This window comes from Schistocerca piceifrons, chromosome X (assembly GCF_021461385.2).
Source record: "Schistocerca piceifrons isolate TAMUIC-IGC-003096 chromosome X, iqSchPice1.1, whole genome shotgun sequence".
NCBI lineage: Eukaryota > Metazoa > Arthropoda > Insecta > Orthoptera > Acrididae > Schistocerca > Schistocerca piceifrons.
In genome coordinates this window covers 384046047-384062440 of record NC_060149.1, presented here as the reverse complement: position 1 = coordinate 384062440, position 16394 = coordinate 384046047, and the positions used below count along the sequence as shown (strand labels likewise).

The 16394-nt window shown below is 44.4% G+C and overlaps 1 protein-coding gene across 1 annotated transcript in view; it reads right to left on the bottom strand.

Moving 5' to 3' along the window:
* Positions 1 to 556: 556 nt before the first annotated feature.
* Positions 557 to 16394, bottom strand: part of LOC124722371 (atherin-like) — a 62859-nt gene continuing 47021 nt past the window's right edge. The window contains exons 3-4 of the mRNA XM_047247546.1: positions 7820 to 7963; positions 557 to 856 (exon numbers count right to left, since the gene is read on the bottom strand). Coding sequence (XP_047103502.1) covers positions 605 to 856; positions 7820 to 7963 — 396 coding nt within the window. The 3' untranslated portion in view covers positions 557 to 604. The remainder of the gene's footprint in view (positions 857 to 7819; positions 7964 to 16394) is intronic.

Here is a 16394-nt window from a genome sequence, read left to right as displayed (position 1 = left end):
CGTCTCCAAGCCTCTCACCCATTGAAAACATATGGTCACAGGTTGCCGAGAGACTAGCGTGTACCACTCGTCAGACTTGATGAACTGGGACATAAACATGAAGCAGTACGGAACGACGTAACAGTTTTTGTCATCCAAGTTCAGTTCGACTTGATGCCCAGCCAGGTTAGAGCCATTGTTGCTGCGATAGATTGTACTCTGTATTACGCTTCGCACCCTTGTGCCCCTGAATCACCTTCAAATCTAATCTTGTATTCACCCCACTACACAGTTTACACACAACAAGCATATTTTCGTTATTTGCTCTGGTGTTCGAGATTTAATGATCAGCGGTGGAATTTCGCTTATGAAGTGTATATTTGTAGCGGAGACACAGGTACATCCATCGTGAGATTTGTGCGAAATGCAGACCTGGACTTACGACTGTGTGGCAGATTTCTTTCTTCCAGTTAGTGCACTCGAGGTCTCGTACTCGGCTTCTGGTGCCAGCTAAAGAATGGACAGCTCTGAAAAGGATCGTCAGAGTGAACGTAGGAATCATGAAGAAAAGAAAGTGTGGTGAGTGTGACGAGCTTTATTGTGTTACAGTTACAGCGTGGCGCGGTCAGGTGTGTCGGTATCCGTGCAGGAAGGAGTGCGAGAAGCGCTGGTTGCGGTCGTACTCCTCGTAAGCGGGCAGCCCGGGCCGCAGCAGCTCCAGCACGGAGTCCGCGACGGGCGGCGGCGACCACACCTGCGGCTGCGGCGGTGCCTGCGGCTGCAGCAGTGCCTGCGACTGCGGCGGCGCCTGCGGCTGCGGGCTGACGGGTTCCGGCCGCTCGCTCTGCTGGGTGTGCGAAGGCTTTTCCTGGGAGCTCTGCCGGAAAATATCAACACTTGTGACGCCTGCCTTGTTACATGAGGCTCGCTTTTATCAGGACAACTACAAGTCCCTCTTCATAAATCCTTTGACACGACAGCCACAAGATCATCGTCCACTAATATTTGTTTCTGTGGTAAGGTAGCGAGATGGCAACAGTTTGCAAGAAAACTGTAATCTCTGGTTTAGTTTTTTGAGCGGCCAAAGCCAGAAGTGGCACCTACTGCAGCGAGTTGGGGACGATGGTGGGGAGGGGGGCACCTCTTCAACCAGGAGAAACTGCGTTGTCGCATTCCCGAAACGATGAGATGCTTCTCTCTCGAATGAACTGTTACAGAATGGGCACTGACTTATCTTCCCCCTCACCCCAATCTCCCCATCCTCGAGAAGAGACTATGGGGCGAAACAACAATCCTAGGTTACGAAATATTAACACAGTGAATCCAAAATTAAAAATACTCATCTTAAAGGCAGAGGTACATTTTAGAAATACTACATAAGAAGCCGGTATTTGCAACAAGGGGAGGTGGCCTGACTTTGGTGTGGAATGTGGTGAATGCCCATTGGCGGAGTTCTTCAAAATCGTGCAGTTAAGTGTGATGTGGATGTCAGCATGTTAATGCCGCTGTGTAGGACCTCACTCTTGGCTGGGATCTGATAGAGGAAGGACATGACCTAGGTGCTCCAAGAGACAGGCTGGGTAAAAAAAAAATGGCTCTGAGCACTATGGGACTTAACATCTATGGTCATCAGTCCCCTAGAACTTAGAACTACTTAAACCTAACTAACCTAAGGACAGCACACAACACCCGGTCATCACGAGGCAGAGAAAATCCCTGGCCCCGCCGGGAATCGAACCCGGGAACCCGGGCGTCGGAAGCGAGAACGCTACCGCACGACCACGAGCTGCGGACGCTGGGAAAAATTCCGTGACACTGCAGCAGCACACATGGACGAGATTCTAGGATTTGCTGTGTAGATCGTTTGCTACTATTTATTTACCTGTTGTGTTACTTCTAAGACGTTCCTTTTTGTCAGGATGAGGTAATAATTTTTTTAATTGCGTGGCGATGAATGTTTATTGTGCCTCATGGTACAAAAGTGTCATCATAACCCGTAATTTCCGCCAGTTGACAAGAACAATGCACCACAAAGTAATTATCCGAAAGAGCCAGATATCGGTTTATGTGATGTACATGTACAAGTAAACAAATGATTATGATGTTAGAAGAAAGAGCTTCAGAAATTCAGCAAGTCAATAGTGTGTTGTTCCACCTCTGGCCCACATGCAAGCAGTTGTTCGGCTTGGCATTGATTGAAATAGTTGTTGGATATCCTCCTGAGGGATATCGTGCCAAATTATGTCCAATTGGCGCATTAGATTGTCAAAATCCCGAGATGGCAGGAGGGCCTCGCTTCAAACCGTGTCAGCCTTGCTGGCCAAGGTAGGGTTTGACAAGCTCAAAGACAAGCACTAGAAACTCTCGCCGTGTGCGGGCAGGAATCACACTTATTATAGTACAGTTGTCTTCAGTGATCAGTACCAGCAAAGGAGAGCCTAGAGACACCCCAGACACCGGTGGGATACCAACCTGACTGTCTCCTGACATACAAAAAAAAAAGTTCAAATGTGTGTGAAATCTTATGGGACTTAACTGCTAAGGTCATCAGTCCCTAAGCTTACACACTTCTTAACCTAAATTATCCTAAGGACAAACACACACACCCATGCGCGAGGGAGGACTCGAACCTCCGCCGGGACCAGCCGTACAGTCTACGACTGCAGCGCATGAGACCGCTCGCGTAATCCGGTGCGGCCCCGCCATACAGCCCGGCAACTGGGAGTAGTGGTCTGCGTAATACGTCTTTTCATATCAGGAGCTCTTTGGTTGTCATCTGCGGCACCCTTACAGCATAGCAGTACGTCGATGATATTTTACGCCCCTTCATCGCAAGTTATCCTGGGCTTACATTTCAGCAAGATAATGTCCGCTCACACAAGGCGAGAGTTTCTACCGTTTATGTTCGTGATTGCCACACCCTACATTGGCCAGCAAGGGTGCGGATATCTCTCAAGTTGAGATCCATTTGGAGCGTTATGGGCAGGGCTGAATAACTGTTTGCATAACGGCCAGAAGTGGACCAATGCGTTATTGGCTTGATGAATCTGTGAAGATCATTCTCTTGAATAAATAATACAGTTTTTTTCTGAAACTGTAATAATTTGTTTGTCTGTACATTTAGATCACATCTACCGATTTCTGTCCCATTCAGATAATTCCCTCGTGGTGCGTTTTTGTCTTAGAGTGTAAATTGTTTACGGAAGTTGAGTCACTGATCTGTTATAGACATGTACAGCTGGAAAACTTACTTCTTTCTTTTCTAGATATTAAAGACTACTGTCCTCCTCCCCCCCCCCCCTGTTATTCAATATTTAATTAATTTTTATCATATTTCAGAGCTGCCAGTTGATTTGCAACAGCGCCTTAGTTAAACAATAATGTATAAGGGGGAAGGGGCTATCAAAAAGTTTCCGTTTGAGAGCGTTGTTGCAGCGTATATGCAACGTAGCGCGACTCTAATGATGTGTATATATAAGCACCGACATGTAGACAAGGCATTAGTGTGGTATTCGTGTCTTCCGACGTGCGTATGGTAAATGCGGAAACGTGAATTACGGCGATATTATTACTACATGCATCCAAACAGGCCCAAAGTGCTGTTATTATTTTCTTGGCTCTCGAAGGGCAAAACCGACAGAAATTCGTCGAATATAGAAGAATGAGTATTGGCAGCGTGTCTGTCGAAAACTGCGACAGGGTGTGCTGCTGCTTCATGATGACGCACGTTCCCATATCACAAATGTAACGCACAAGTCACGCTGACAAGTGGGAGACACTCGAGCACTCGTCCTAAATTCCTGATCTCTCCCCATGCGATTATCACGCCTTCGGTCCCGTAAAAAAGGCCTCGAAGGGTTGCCTTTTCCTGTCGAACAAGGAAGTGCACCAGGCAACTACGAATTTCATCATGTAACACGACACAGTGTTTTACGAAACGGATATCTTCAGTCTGGTGCGTCAGTAGGATGATTGCCTCAGTGCTCATGCCGATTTTGCCTGATTGGCATACCGATTCTGAACTGTACGGCCTTCGAACGGAAACTGTTTGATTACTCCTTATAAAAAAGCTAGGAAATAATATGGAAGTCAAATGCAAGTGCTAAGGTAATTAAGGAGCTTGTACTGTGAAGGATGACCAACGCCAACAAAATCCGCCTAACTTACAGAAGCCCACCATTTCCACGACCCAGCGACATTTGCAACTAAAGGTGGAGGTGGACAAAAATATGGAAACACCGAAAACACAACCCATTATCCTGCCCAATATGATTTAGAAAAACCATTGGCATTTAAAACAGCTCCCGCTCGTCTTGGAATGGATAAATACAGGACCTGTATGGTTTTCAGTGGAAAATTATACCATTCGTACTTTAGAATACTGGTAAGTTCAGGTGACGATGATGGAGGTCGGTAGCGGTTACGTGCCCTCCTTTCCATAGTAGACCACAAAGCATCAGTAATATTGATGTCTGATGATTGCTGTGGCCAGGGGAGATGGGACAATTCACCCTCGTGCTCACAAAACCAGTCCTTGACGTTGAGACTTGTATGAACAAGGGCCGACCGCGGTGGCCACGCGGTTCTAGGCGCTGCAGTCCGGAATCGCGGGACTGCTACGGTCGCAGGTTCGAATCCTGCCTCGGGCGTGGATGTGTGTGATGTCCTTAGGTTAGTTAGGTTTAAGTAGTTCTAAGTTCTAGGGGGCTGATGACCTCAGATGTTAAGTCCCATAGTGCTCAGAGCCATTTGAACCATTTTTTGTGTGAACAAGGACCCTGTCGGTTTGGAACACAGTACCACCATTTGCGAACAAATATTGCACCGTGACCTGGACATGGACAGCCAAAGCGGTCATATAAGCCTTGGCAGTAATGTGACCTTGAAGAGTAACCATGGATCCCGTGGAATACCACGATAAAAAATGTTCAAATGTGTGTGAAATCTTATGGGACTTAATTGCTAAGGTCATCAGTCCCTAAGCTTACACACTACTTAACCGAAATTATCCTAAGAACAAACACACACACACCCATGCCCGAAGGAGGATTCGAACCTCCGCCGGGACCAGCCGCACAGTCCATGACTGCAGCACCTTAAGACCGCTCGGCTATTCCCACGCGGCAATACCACGATATGCTTGCCCAAATCGTCACCAAACCTCCCCTCCCCCCCTCCACCCTCCCTCGCCCCCCCCCCATTTTAACTGTTGGCAACAGGCAGCTCTGGACGGCGTACGCCAGACGTAAATTCGGCCAGAAGTTGGAAACAGTGCGAAACAAGGCTCACCCGACCAAAAAACTTTCTTCCGTTGTTCCATACTCCACGTTTTATGGCGTCAGAACCACGTTTTAATGTTAGAGGCATTTGCATAACTGATGCATGGTTTTGGAAATCCAGCTCACCCTTCAATTCGCAGTTACCCGTTTATGGAACCTCCGTTCGTGTTGTTTTGGTGCTGACAGGGTTCCCGAGTGCGACATTCAGTTCTGCAGTGAGTTTGGAAGCTTTCGTCCTCTCATTTTTCGTTGCAGTTCTCTTGAATGACCGTCTCTCACTATCACTCAACACACATTTTCGTCCACTTTGTGATTTAGCGGATGAGGTTTTCCGCTTTCCTTGTATGCGATATAAATGCTCGATATGTTGCCTCTTGAAACTCCAAACACCTCGGCTCCCTCAGTTACGGAGGAACCCGCCACACAAGCACCAACAGTTTGCCTATGTTCGAATTCACTTAACGCGAACATAAGCATTCACAACTACACAGAACGCTGTTATGGCGACGACTGACTCTTGCAATGTATTGAGGGCACTGCAGAGGTACCATTTGTGCTCAAATACAATAGTGTCACCTGCAGGCTTGGTTAGCATCTGCATCTACGTCCAAACATGCATTTCTCGCGGTGTTTCTATATTTTTGTCCAATCCATATATTTGCTACATTTTCTTAGCTGAGCGGCCAGTATTCACTGTACAACAAACACTGACGGAAACTGAGGGTATTACCTCATGGACACCTTGTCTGAACGCTACCAAACTGATACTACAGTAGTGAAGCCTGACATTGTCAGGGAGTAGACGTAATGTAATTTATGAAATAAAAAAACTAATTAAAAAATTTAATGCTTAGATCGTAATTTTTCACCTCAATAAATTTAAGCACAATAACTAGTTTCAATTGCTCTCTAGAACCATCTTCAGATCTTCCACATCGTAACTAATGCAACTGGCCATTCGACTTTCTTAATACCGTCTTCTTGCGAGATTATGGTTTAAAACCTGGGTCGCTCACGATATTTGTAACTACATAATGTCATAGTCTTGTTGGTCCACAGTACGAATGCATGCAACTGCATGATAACATTTAATGATGACAGTTTTTACTGTGTATTCACTGCTTTTTACTGTTTGGATGATCTGATGGTTGTAGGAAGCAACGGAAACTAACTTTAGTGCTTTAATCGTTTAAGGAAAATCCCCAGTTGCGGTCTAGGAATTAAAAAAATCTTTAAATTATTTTTTTTCGTAAATATAATACTACAGTATTTCCATCCCCATGGGGTATGTGGAAGAAAATTTCGTCCCTTCCCTCCAGTATACAAAATAGCCATTCCTACAGATGAATAATGGTATGGTTATATGACGGCTGTTTGCTTTGTCTAACGGTACCGAAACTTTTCAGCTGGAGGTCGCAACACAGCATGCTCAACGGACGTACACGTGCGACTTATCTCCTTCTTTCGGTCTCTGAGAAAGGTCGCGTCACTGCCATGGGGACAAGGGACCATCATAACGACAGATTGCTCACACAGCAGGCTATAGCCCAATGACTCTGGATAAACAGACGGATGACAAAAGCTAAAGTCCAACCAGAGGTCACAGGAAAAGTGTCACCACGATCCACCAGAGGCGTGTTGTTAGATTGTTAATGGGAGCTTCGATCAGTATGTGGATATTACGGATACTACGCGAACTCAAATGGGAATCACTGGCGGGAATAAGACCTACTTTTCGCGAAGCTCTTTAGAAGAAGTTTAGAGAACCGGCATTTACAACAGACTGAAGGCCTAGATACATTTCGCCTAAGGACCACAAAGACAAGAGAAATCAGGGCTCGTACGAAAGTATATAAATAGTCATTTCTCCCTCCCTCCATTGACGAACGAAGCAGGAAAGGGAATGATTAGTAGTAGTACAAATGCTCGATATGATGGCTTTCGGATTGCGTATATTGGTTTAGACGTAGATGTAGTTCAGGTTGCCGGAAGATGGGTTGAGGGCTAGAGTTTCCTTGTGTCTTTTACCTTTGACACCGTACCATCAATAACTGAGACTTGCCAGATTCAACTGTAACATTGAGTAGCATTCTTTGCTATCCAGCAATGACTGTCGCTTCTGTTTATAGCCACCAGATAGTCCCCAACGCGCCCGTAGATGACCTGGTGAAAAGTTGCAGGTGTGGTGTGTGAGATATCGGATATGATAACAGGACTGGTAAACTTTATGTTGTAGGGATGATACCTTCAGCTGTATTTACAGGTCGTATTTTATTTCCATTCGATTTCGGTGTTACGTTACATAACAGTTATGTTTCCCTATGATACGAGATTGAAAGCTACGGTAAATGTACAATGGAGGCTGAATGCTTTCCAATATGTGTCAAAAATGTTATACCATTTTCCAACGGGATAATGCAAGGTCCCACACCGCAGTTCTAACAAGGCATGCTTTGAGGAACGAGCGGATTCTTGAGTGGCCTGCCCGGTCCGCTTACGCATGTCTGGATAACCACGTTCCTCGGAAAGAGGTCAGGTTGATGGGAGAGAAGTCTGCTCACCGGCTTATCGTGCAGGCGCGCGCCAGAGTGCGACCCAGCGGACTGGACCCGCTGCGCCCACAACAGCAGCTCGTGCAGCTGGTCTGGGTTGGTGGGCCGCAGCGACGCCGCGGCCAGCGCCACCACGCTCCCCAGCAACAAAACCTGCAACACACACTATCTTAGCTCCTCCTCTCAGCTACAAATTTAAGGCCTGAAGTGCTCGCCTCCATCTAGTGTTAAGCTGCACACTCAATAACTCTTGTCAATAATCATTTTGAATATGCTGTGTGATATAGGCCTACGTATTTTTGGTTGTAAGATCAAAACGAACCGTTAAAGTTGTGGTATCTCGTAAGATTCTAGATATATTTAAAATCATGTTTTTTTTCATTTCCGGTCGATTATATTTCATTTCATTATCCAGTGTGGTCCATTGGTAGTGACCGGGCCAAATATCTCACGAAATAAGCGTCAAACGAAAAAACTACAAAGAACGAAACTTGTCTAGCTTGAAGGGGAAACCAGATGGCGCTATGGTTGGCCCGCTAGATGGCGCTGTCATAGGTCAAACGGATATCAACTGCGTTTTTTTTAAATAGGAACCCCCATTTTTTATTACATATTCGTGTAGTACGTAAAGAAATATGAATGTTTTAGTTGGACCACTTTTTTCGCTTTGTGGTAGATGGCGCTGTAATAGTCACAAACGTATAAGTACGTGGTATCACGTACCATTCCGCCAGTGCGGGCGGTATTTGCTTTGTGACACATTACCCGTGTTAAAATGGACCGTTTACCAACTGCGGAAAAGGTCGATATCGTGTTGATGTATGGCTATTGTGATCAAAATGCCCAACGGGCGCGTGCTGTGTATGCTGCTCGGTATCCTGGACGACATCGTCCAAGTGTCCGGACCGTTGGCCGGATAGTTACGTTATTTAAGGAAACAGGAAGTGTTCAGCCACATGTGAAACGTCAACCACGACCTGTAACAAATGATGATGCCCAAGTAGGTGTTTTAGCTGCTGTCGCGGCTAATACGCACATCAGTAGCAGACTAATTGCGCGAGAATCGGAAATCTCTAAAACGTCGGAGTTGAGAATGCTTCATCAACATCGATTGAACCCGTACCATATTTCTATGCACCAGAAATTGCATGGCGACGACTTTGAACGTCGTGTACAGTTCTGTCACTGGGCACAAGAGAAATTACGGGACGATGACAGATTTTTTGCACGCGTTCTATTTAGCGACGAAGCGTCATTCACCAACAGCGGTAACGTAAACCGGCATAATATGCACTGTTGAGCAACGGAAAATCCACGATGGCTGCGACAAGTGGAACATCAGCGACCTTGGCGGGTTAATGTATGGTGCGGTATTATGGGAGGAAGGATAATTGGCCCCCATTCTATCGATGGCGATGTAAATGGGGCAATGTATGCTGATTTCCCTTGTAATGTTCTACCGATGTTACTACAAGATGTTTTACTGCATGACAGAATGGCGGTGTACTTCCAACATGATGGATGTCCGGCACATACCTCGCGTGCGGTTGAAACGGCATTGAATAGCATATTTCATGACAGGTGGATTGGTCGTCGAAGCACCATACCGTGGCCCGCACGTTCACCGGATCTGTCGTCCCCGGATTTCTTTCTGTGGGGAAAGTTGAAGGATATTTGCTATCGTGATCCACCGACAACGCCTGACAACATGCATCAGCGCATTGTCAATGCATGTGCGAACATTACGGAAGGCCAAGTACTCGCTGTTGAGAGGAATGTCGTTACACGTATTGCCAAATGCATTGAGGTTGACGGACATCATTTTGAGCATTTATTGCATTAATGTGGTATTTACAGGTAATCACGCTGTAACAGGATGCGTTCTCAGAAATGATAAGTTCACAAAGGTACATGTATCACATTGGAACAACCGAAATAAAATGTTCAAACGTACCTACGTTCTGTATTTTAATTTAAAAAACCTACCTGTTACCAACTGTTCGTCTATAATTGTGAGCCATATGTTTGTGACTATTACAGCGCCATCTATCACAAAGCGAAAAAAGTGGTCCAACTAAAACATTCATATTTCTTTACGTACTACACAAATATGTAATAAAAATAGGGGTTCCTATTTAAAAAAACGCAGTTGATATCCGTTTGACCTATGGCAGCGCCATCTAGCGGGCCAACCATAGCGCCATCTGGTTTCCCCCTTCAAGCTACACAAGTTTCGTTTGTAGTTTTTCCGTTTGACGCTTATTTCGTGAGATATTTGGCCCGGTCATGATCAATGGACCGCCCTGTATATTTGATATGTAAAAAGTGTCAGTATTAAGTTACTTTTTTGCGTTACCTAGTGCCGGTTTGCGTGTACGCACAGATTTAAATGGTTTTATCCAAGATCTGGATGTTCAGCATAACGCTCAACACTGGCAACTGTTTATCTGCTGCATGTAAAAGCATCTTAGAAGCGACATTTTTGTGTAATGGTAACAAACTTCCATCATTACCTTTCGGTCGTTTAGTGGATAAGAAGGCCATCAAGTATAAAGATCGTGAGTGTATGATCTTTCTGTGATTTAAAAGTTACTGCACTGATTACAGTTTTACAGCTGGCCGTGGTGGCCGAGCGGTTCTAGGCGCTTCAGTCTGGAACCGCGCGACCGATACGGTCGCAGGTTCGAATCCTGCCTCGGGCATGGATGTGTGTGATGTCCTTAGGTTGGTTAGGGTTAAGTCGTTCTGAGTTCTAGGGGACTGATGACCTCAGAAGTTAAGTCCCATAGTGCTCAGAGCAATTTGAACCACTTTGAACAGTTTTACAGACCAGTTTCACAAAAAGATGTTTTTTTTTCGGACACCTGACACCTCTAAAACCAGAATGTCAAGAAATGGCTTAGGAGACATACCCATGTTACAGAAAATGAAACGTTAAGAACACACCATTACTTTTAAGAACAATTACTTTTGTCCATTAAAGTTATACAGCCTCCGCTTCACATTAAATTAGGCCAGATGAAGAATTCTGAACAGAAAACTTTGATAAATCATGTGAAAGGAGTTTTTCCTAGGGTAGCGAAGACTACTTGGAAGAAGATGTTTTTATGGGGCCACAAACAGAAAATATGTCATCGATGAGACTGTCGATGCTAAACTTGCGAATCTCAATTTGCATGTTGCAACTTCTTTCAAAGCAATTTTTCATGAATTTTTGTGCAACAAAAGAGAAGGGAATTATGTTCCCATAGCAATTGTACTGTTGCACAAACACAAAAAAGTATTGTAGACTGTCAACAAAACGCTTTTTTATTCGTAGTTTAATTTTTTCCTGTGAAATATGGTGGCGGTTACCGATATGAGTGAACGTTTCCACCAATATACTTTTACCATGGAAGCTGGAACCCTCAATGATGAACGATTATACGTTGTTGTTTACGGAAACTGATGAGAAATCTTACAAAATAGAAGCATCATCATCCAATATTTCCAGTTATGATTACTGTTTTGATCGTAATATGATTTATTTTGTAATATGATAATTGTTTTGGTGTTTTATGTAAATGTTTGGACAAATGTCGAGTCATGTACTTCATACTTTTGTTTTATTGATGTTCATCGCGTTTATACATCATAATTTGGTTTTACTAATGTTCATGTCATGTCTGATATGAAAGCGATACAATTTTTATTGTTATATTGTGTTTCAGAAATGTAGCGTGATGGAAAAATTTGTCTGCTCTTCTGAAATCCTCGTCCCAAAATTACTTAAATGCGATAGTTAGAAACCAGATGCAGAAGCAAAATTTCAGTTCGTTGACCAGTATAATTACTTTGATTTGTGTCGCTGTGCCTTTTGGGTATGAAATTTGCGATGTAAATTTACATCAAGTTTTGCTTATTATTCCAGAAACCAATGTTATTGTTCAGATTATATGTATTCTGGCCAACTTTAGTTGCTGGGTTGTTCTAAAATATCCACGCATCACTGCAACTGCTACCTTGTATCCATTACCTACATCTATACTTGGCGAATCACTGTGAAATGCTGAATTGAGAGTACTTTTCTATTGTATACCTTGCCTTTTGCCCGCGGCTTTTCACCTGTGCACGTATCTCCTCCTCCTATCTCTTTTGGTCCATCTCCTCCTCTCCCCTCTGCCCATCTCGTTATCCCTCTCACTCTCTGACTGTCCCTTCCTTCCTCCCATCTATCTGTCCATACCCTTCTCTTTCTATCAGCACAATCTATCCTGCTACACTCTTACAAGCTTTTCAGGCTGTTTTTGACTACCCTATGTATACTGTACACTACCCTTTTCTCTGCGACTTCGCTCATGTACTCGTTTGACACATATATCGTCGGCCGGAGTGGCCGTGCGGTTCTAGGCGCTACAGTCTGGAACCGGGCGACCGCTACGGTCGCAGGTTCGAATCCTGCCTCGGGCATGGATGTGTGTGATGTCCTTAGGTTAGTTAGGTTTAATTAGTTCTAAGTTCTAGGCGACTGATGACCTCAGAAGCTAAGTCGCATAGTGCTCAGAGCCATTTGAACCATTTGAACACATATATCGCACTCGTTTCCTCCTCCCCCTCTATATGTCCATCCCTTCATATCCCTTCTCTCTGTCCACCTCATCCTTCCACATCTGTCTGTTCATCTCCTTCTTCCAACTGTCTCTGTCTCTCTATTTCCTTCTCCCATCTCTCTTTGTCGTCTTCGTTTCCCATCTGCCTCCCCACCTCCTCTCTATCTGTCCATCTCCTCACTTTCCTCTGTCCTTCTCGTCCTCCCCTCTTCCTCACCATCCATCCCCTCACCCCTCTTCTCAGATGGGCCCATCAGGAAATTTAGCCCCTCCAAGACAGGCCAATACTACTCGCACAACATGTCTTCCCCCCTCCCTTTCTGTCCATATCCTCCTCTCTCTGTCCATCACATCCAGGCCCCCCCCTCTCGCTACCCATCCCCCCTCCTCTACCCTCTACATATCTGCTCCATTAAACACTCTCATATAAGCTTTCTTTCCGTTCCATTCACAGATTAAGAAGGAAAAAACTGTGTGTATGCCTTTGTGAGAGCTGAAATTGCTTGACATTTCTTGGGATGCACGTTCTTTGAACTGCAACAGTAAAAGGAGTTTGATGACCATTTCTGCATGGCTGTCGTGCTCTCTAACCGAACCCATAACGAAACACGCTTCTCTTATTTGGACATCCTCTACCTCTTCTATTAATCCTAGCTGGTAAGGACCCAAAACTGATGAGCAATACTCAAGACTGTGGAAAAAATGTTTTACCAACCACTTCTTTCCCCACCACTAGCTGTATGTGGCCATTCAACTCTAGGTCGCTCCAGCTGGTAACTCCTAGGTATTTTACGTTCGTTGCTGTTTCCAGTGATTTTTCGCCAATTGTGTAATCAAACAGTAATAGGTGCCTTCCGCTTACTCATGCCCAATACGTTACATTTATTTGCGTTGGCCGTTAACAGCATCTTCCCACACCAGTTATCGATCCTCCACAGATCTTTCTTTATTTTGCCATTTTTCTGACGTTGTAATCTCCTTATACACAACAGCATCATCTGCGAACAGCCTCTCGGAGCTAGGTAGGTATCTCTGATTGAATTCCTCGGAAGTTTATTTTAATGCACAAAACGTAAAGGCCATGATTGCTACACAATTTTAACGCGATACATTTCCTAACAACGGTATGGGGATCTACTCTGAAAGAAGTAACATGACAAAGATCGGCCTTAGTCTTTGTGTATGGTGTTCCCAAAAGTGTTGTACACTCAATGCTGTACCGAGTGGGTGTGCGATAGTCCCCCCACCAAGGGCGCACGCACAGATGGGACGCAAAAACTGACAAAGAATAAAAAAGAAAAACAAAGATGGTTTAAGAATTGACCGGAATAGATATAAGAGTTGTTCTATTCCTTGTGTTTCTATCTACTTCCTAGGAGAAGAAAGCTTTCGCTCTGTATATGCACACAGTAGTCACAGTGAACTGTTTCAGCAAGAGTGCTCGAGTACAGAATAAAGAATAATTAGTGAAATTGAAAACAGATATCACATTATTTCACCTGAATTTAAGTTCCTGTCAGGAAAGTTATAGATTGAAAGATGTGTATCTTATCGTGAAAAGTGTTTTGCTGATTTTGGTGTGAAATATAGCAGAGATATTCATGCAGCATAACTACTTAAAGATATAGTTGCTTTCAAGTTCCAGGTGAAAGCGGATTTCCATTTAGACATTCTGAAGGTTTTTGAAAGAATGGGTTAAGAGATGCTTGTCCGAACATTAAAATAGTTTTGAGGACAGTCAGTGACTAAAGCATCTTGTGAATGCAAAAATAGTTCAAATGGCTCTGAGCACTATGGGACTCAACATCTGAGGTCATCAGTCCCCTAGAACTAAGAACTACTTAAACCTAACTAACCTAAGGACATCACACATATCCACGCCCGAGGCAGGATTCGAACCTGCGACCGTAGCAGTCACGCGGTTCCGGACTGAAGTGCCTAGAACCGCACGGCCACCGCGGCCGGCTCTTGTGAACGCAGTTTCAGCAAATCAAAGATGGTAAAAAAACTACGAAATGTCGAATATGTGTGAAAGCACACTGCCAAATTTTGCTACTTTGTCGATAAAATACAATGCAGCTGCTGAACGCTACATCAGTGGCACGATCAATGCATTCGAAATTCGTAAGGTAGCAGGGGTTAGATGGCAGGGAAAGAAAGGTTACTTACGATGTGCGTTCAATAAGTAATGTAACATTTTTTCTCGGCCAATTTCGGACGAAAAAATGCGGAAGTTGTTGTGGGACTTCGTAGAATATTCACACTTCAGTCCCTATTGTTTCATGAAGTTTGGACAGGTGGCGACGCTATACGTAACATTCAAAATGGCGTCTGTAATGAAAGTCCGTTCCAAGAGGAGCGTTGTCATTGAATTTCTTTTGGCGGAAAACCATAGCATCGCAGATATTCACAGGACCTTGCAGAATCATTACGGAGACCTGGCAGTGAACAAAAACACGGCAAGTCGTTGTGCAAGGCGTCTGTCATCATCGCAACAAGGTCGCGCAAATCTCTACGATCTCTCGTGTGCCGGCCGGCCGCACACAGACTCCTGCAATGTTGGAACATCCGGACACTCATTCGAGGTGATCGACGGATCTCAATCAAACACCTCACTACACAAGTGGACCTCCCTGTTAGTAGTGCTGACACACTAATCCATCAGTTGGGGTGGCCGCTGGGTTCCTCCCCACCTAACAGTAGGCCATAAAGAGCAACGAAGGATCATCTGTCCGGAATTGCTTGCGCGCTACGAGGCTGATCGTGACAGCTTTTTGTCGAACCTCGTCACAGGCGATGAAACATGGGTTCATCACTTCGAACCGGAAACAAAATGACAATCCATGGAGTGGCGACACACCACCTCTTCTCCGAGGAAGAAGTTGAAAGCCACACTCTGAGCCAGCAAAGTCATGGAGACGGTCTTCTGCGATTCTGAAAGGGTAGTCAGTTTGATGTCCTTCCTCATAATGCAACGATCAACTCTAAAGTGTATTATGCTACCTTCAGGAAACTGAAGGAACGTCTTCAGCGTGTTCGTCGTCACTAAAATGTAAAAGAACTTCTCCTTTTCCATAACTCACATAACTTCGTTTGACTGTTCTTCCTCAACCACCCTACTGCCCGGATTTCTCGCCTTCGGACTTCCGTCTCTCTGGCCCAAAGAAGGATGCACTCCGAGGGAAGCAGTACGTGGATGACGGGGAGGTTAGGGGTGATGCAGCAAGAAGTTGTCTTCGACGTCGACCAGTAGAGCTGTACCATGCGGACATACAGGCCCTCCCAGTGAGATGGTGTAAGGCCGTCACACTGAACGGATATTATTTTGAAAAATAGGATTTTGTACCAAAACAGTAGGTAATAATATGGTGTACTGGAATACTGAATAAAACCAACCAGCTCAGAGAAAAAAATGTGTTGCTTTAGGTATTGAATGCCCCTCGCACAACTTGTACAGAAGCCAGACCGTATATACAAAAATCGAAGGACATAAAAGGAAAGCAATAGTTAAGAAGGGAATGAGACGACGTTGTAGCCTATACCCGATGTTATTTAACGAGGACTATGAGCACGTAATAAAGTAAACCAAAGAAAAAATTGGAAAAGGTATTAATGATCAGGAAGAATAATAAAAAATTTTGATATTTGCCAAAGACATTGTAATTCTGCCAGAAACAGTAAAACACTTCGAGGAGCAATTGAACGGAATGAACAGTGTCTTGAAAGGAGGATACAAGACGAACACTGACAAAAGCAAAATAAGGGTAATGGTCTGTAGTTGAATTAAATCAGGCGACGATGAGACAATTAGATTAGGAAATGAGACACTAAAAGTGGTAATTGATTTTTCTTTTTGGGAAGGTAAACAACTGATGATGACCGAAGTAGACAAGATATAAAATGCAGACTGACAATGGCAAGCAAAACATTTCTCAAGGAGATGGGAAATTTTTAGCATCGAATATAAATTTAAGTGTCAGGAATTCTTTTTAACG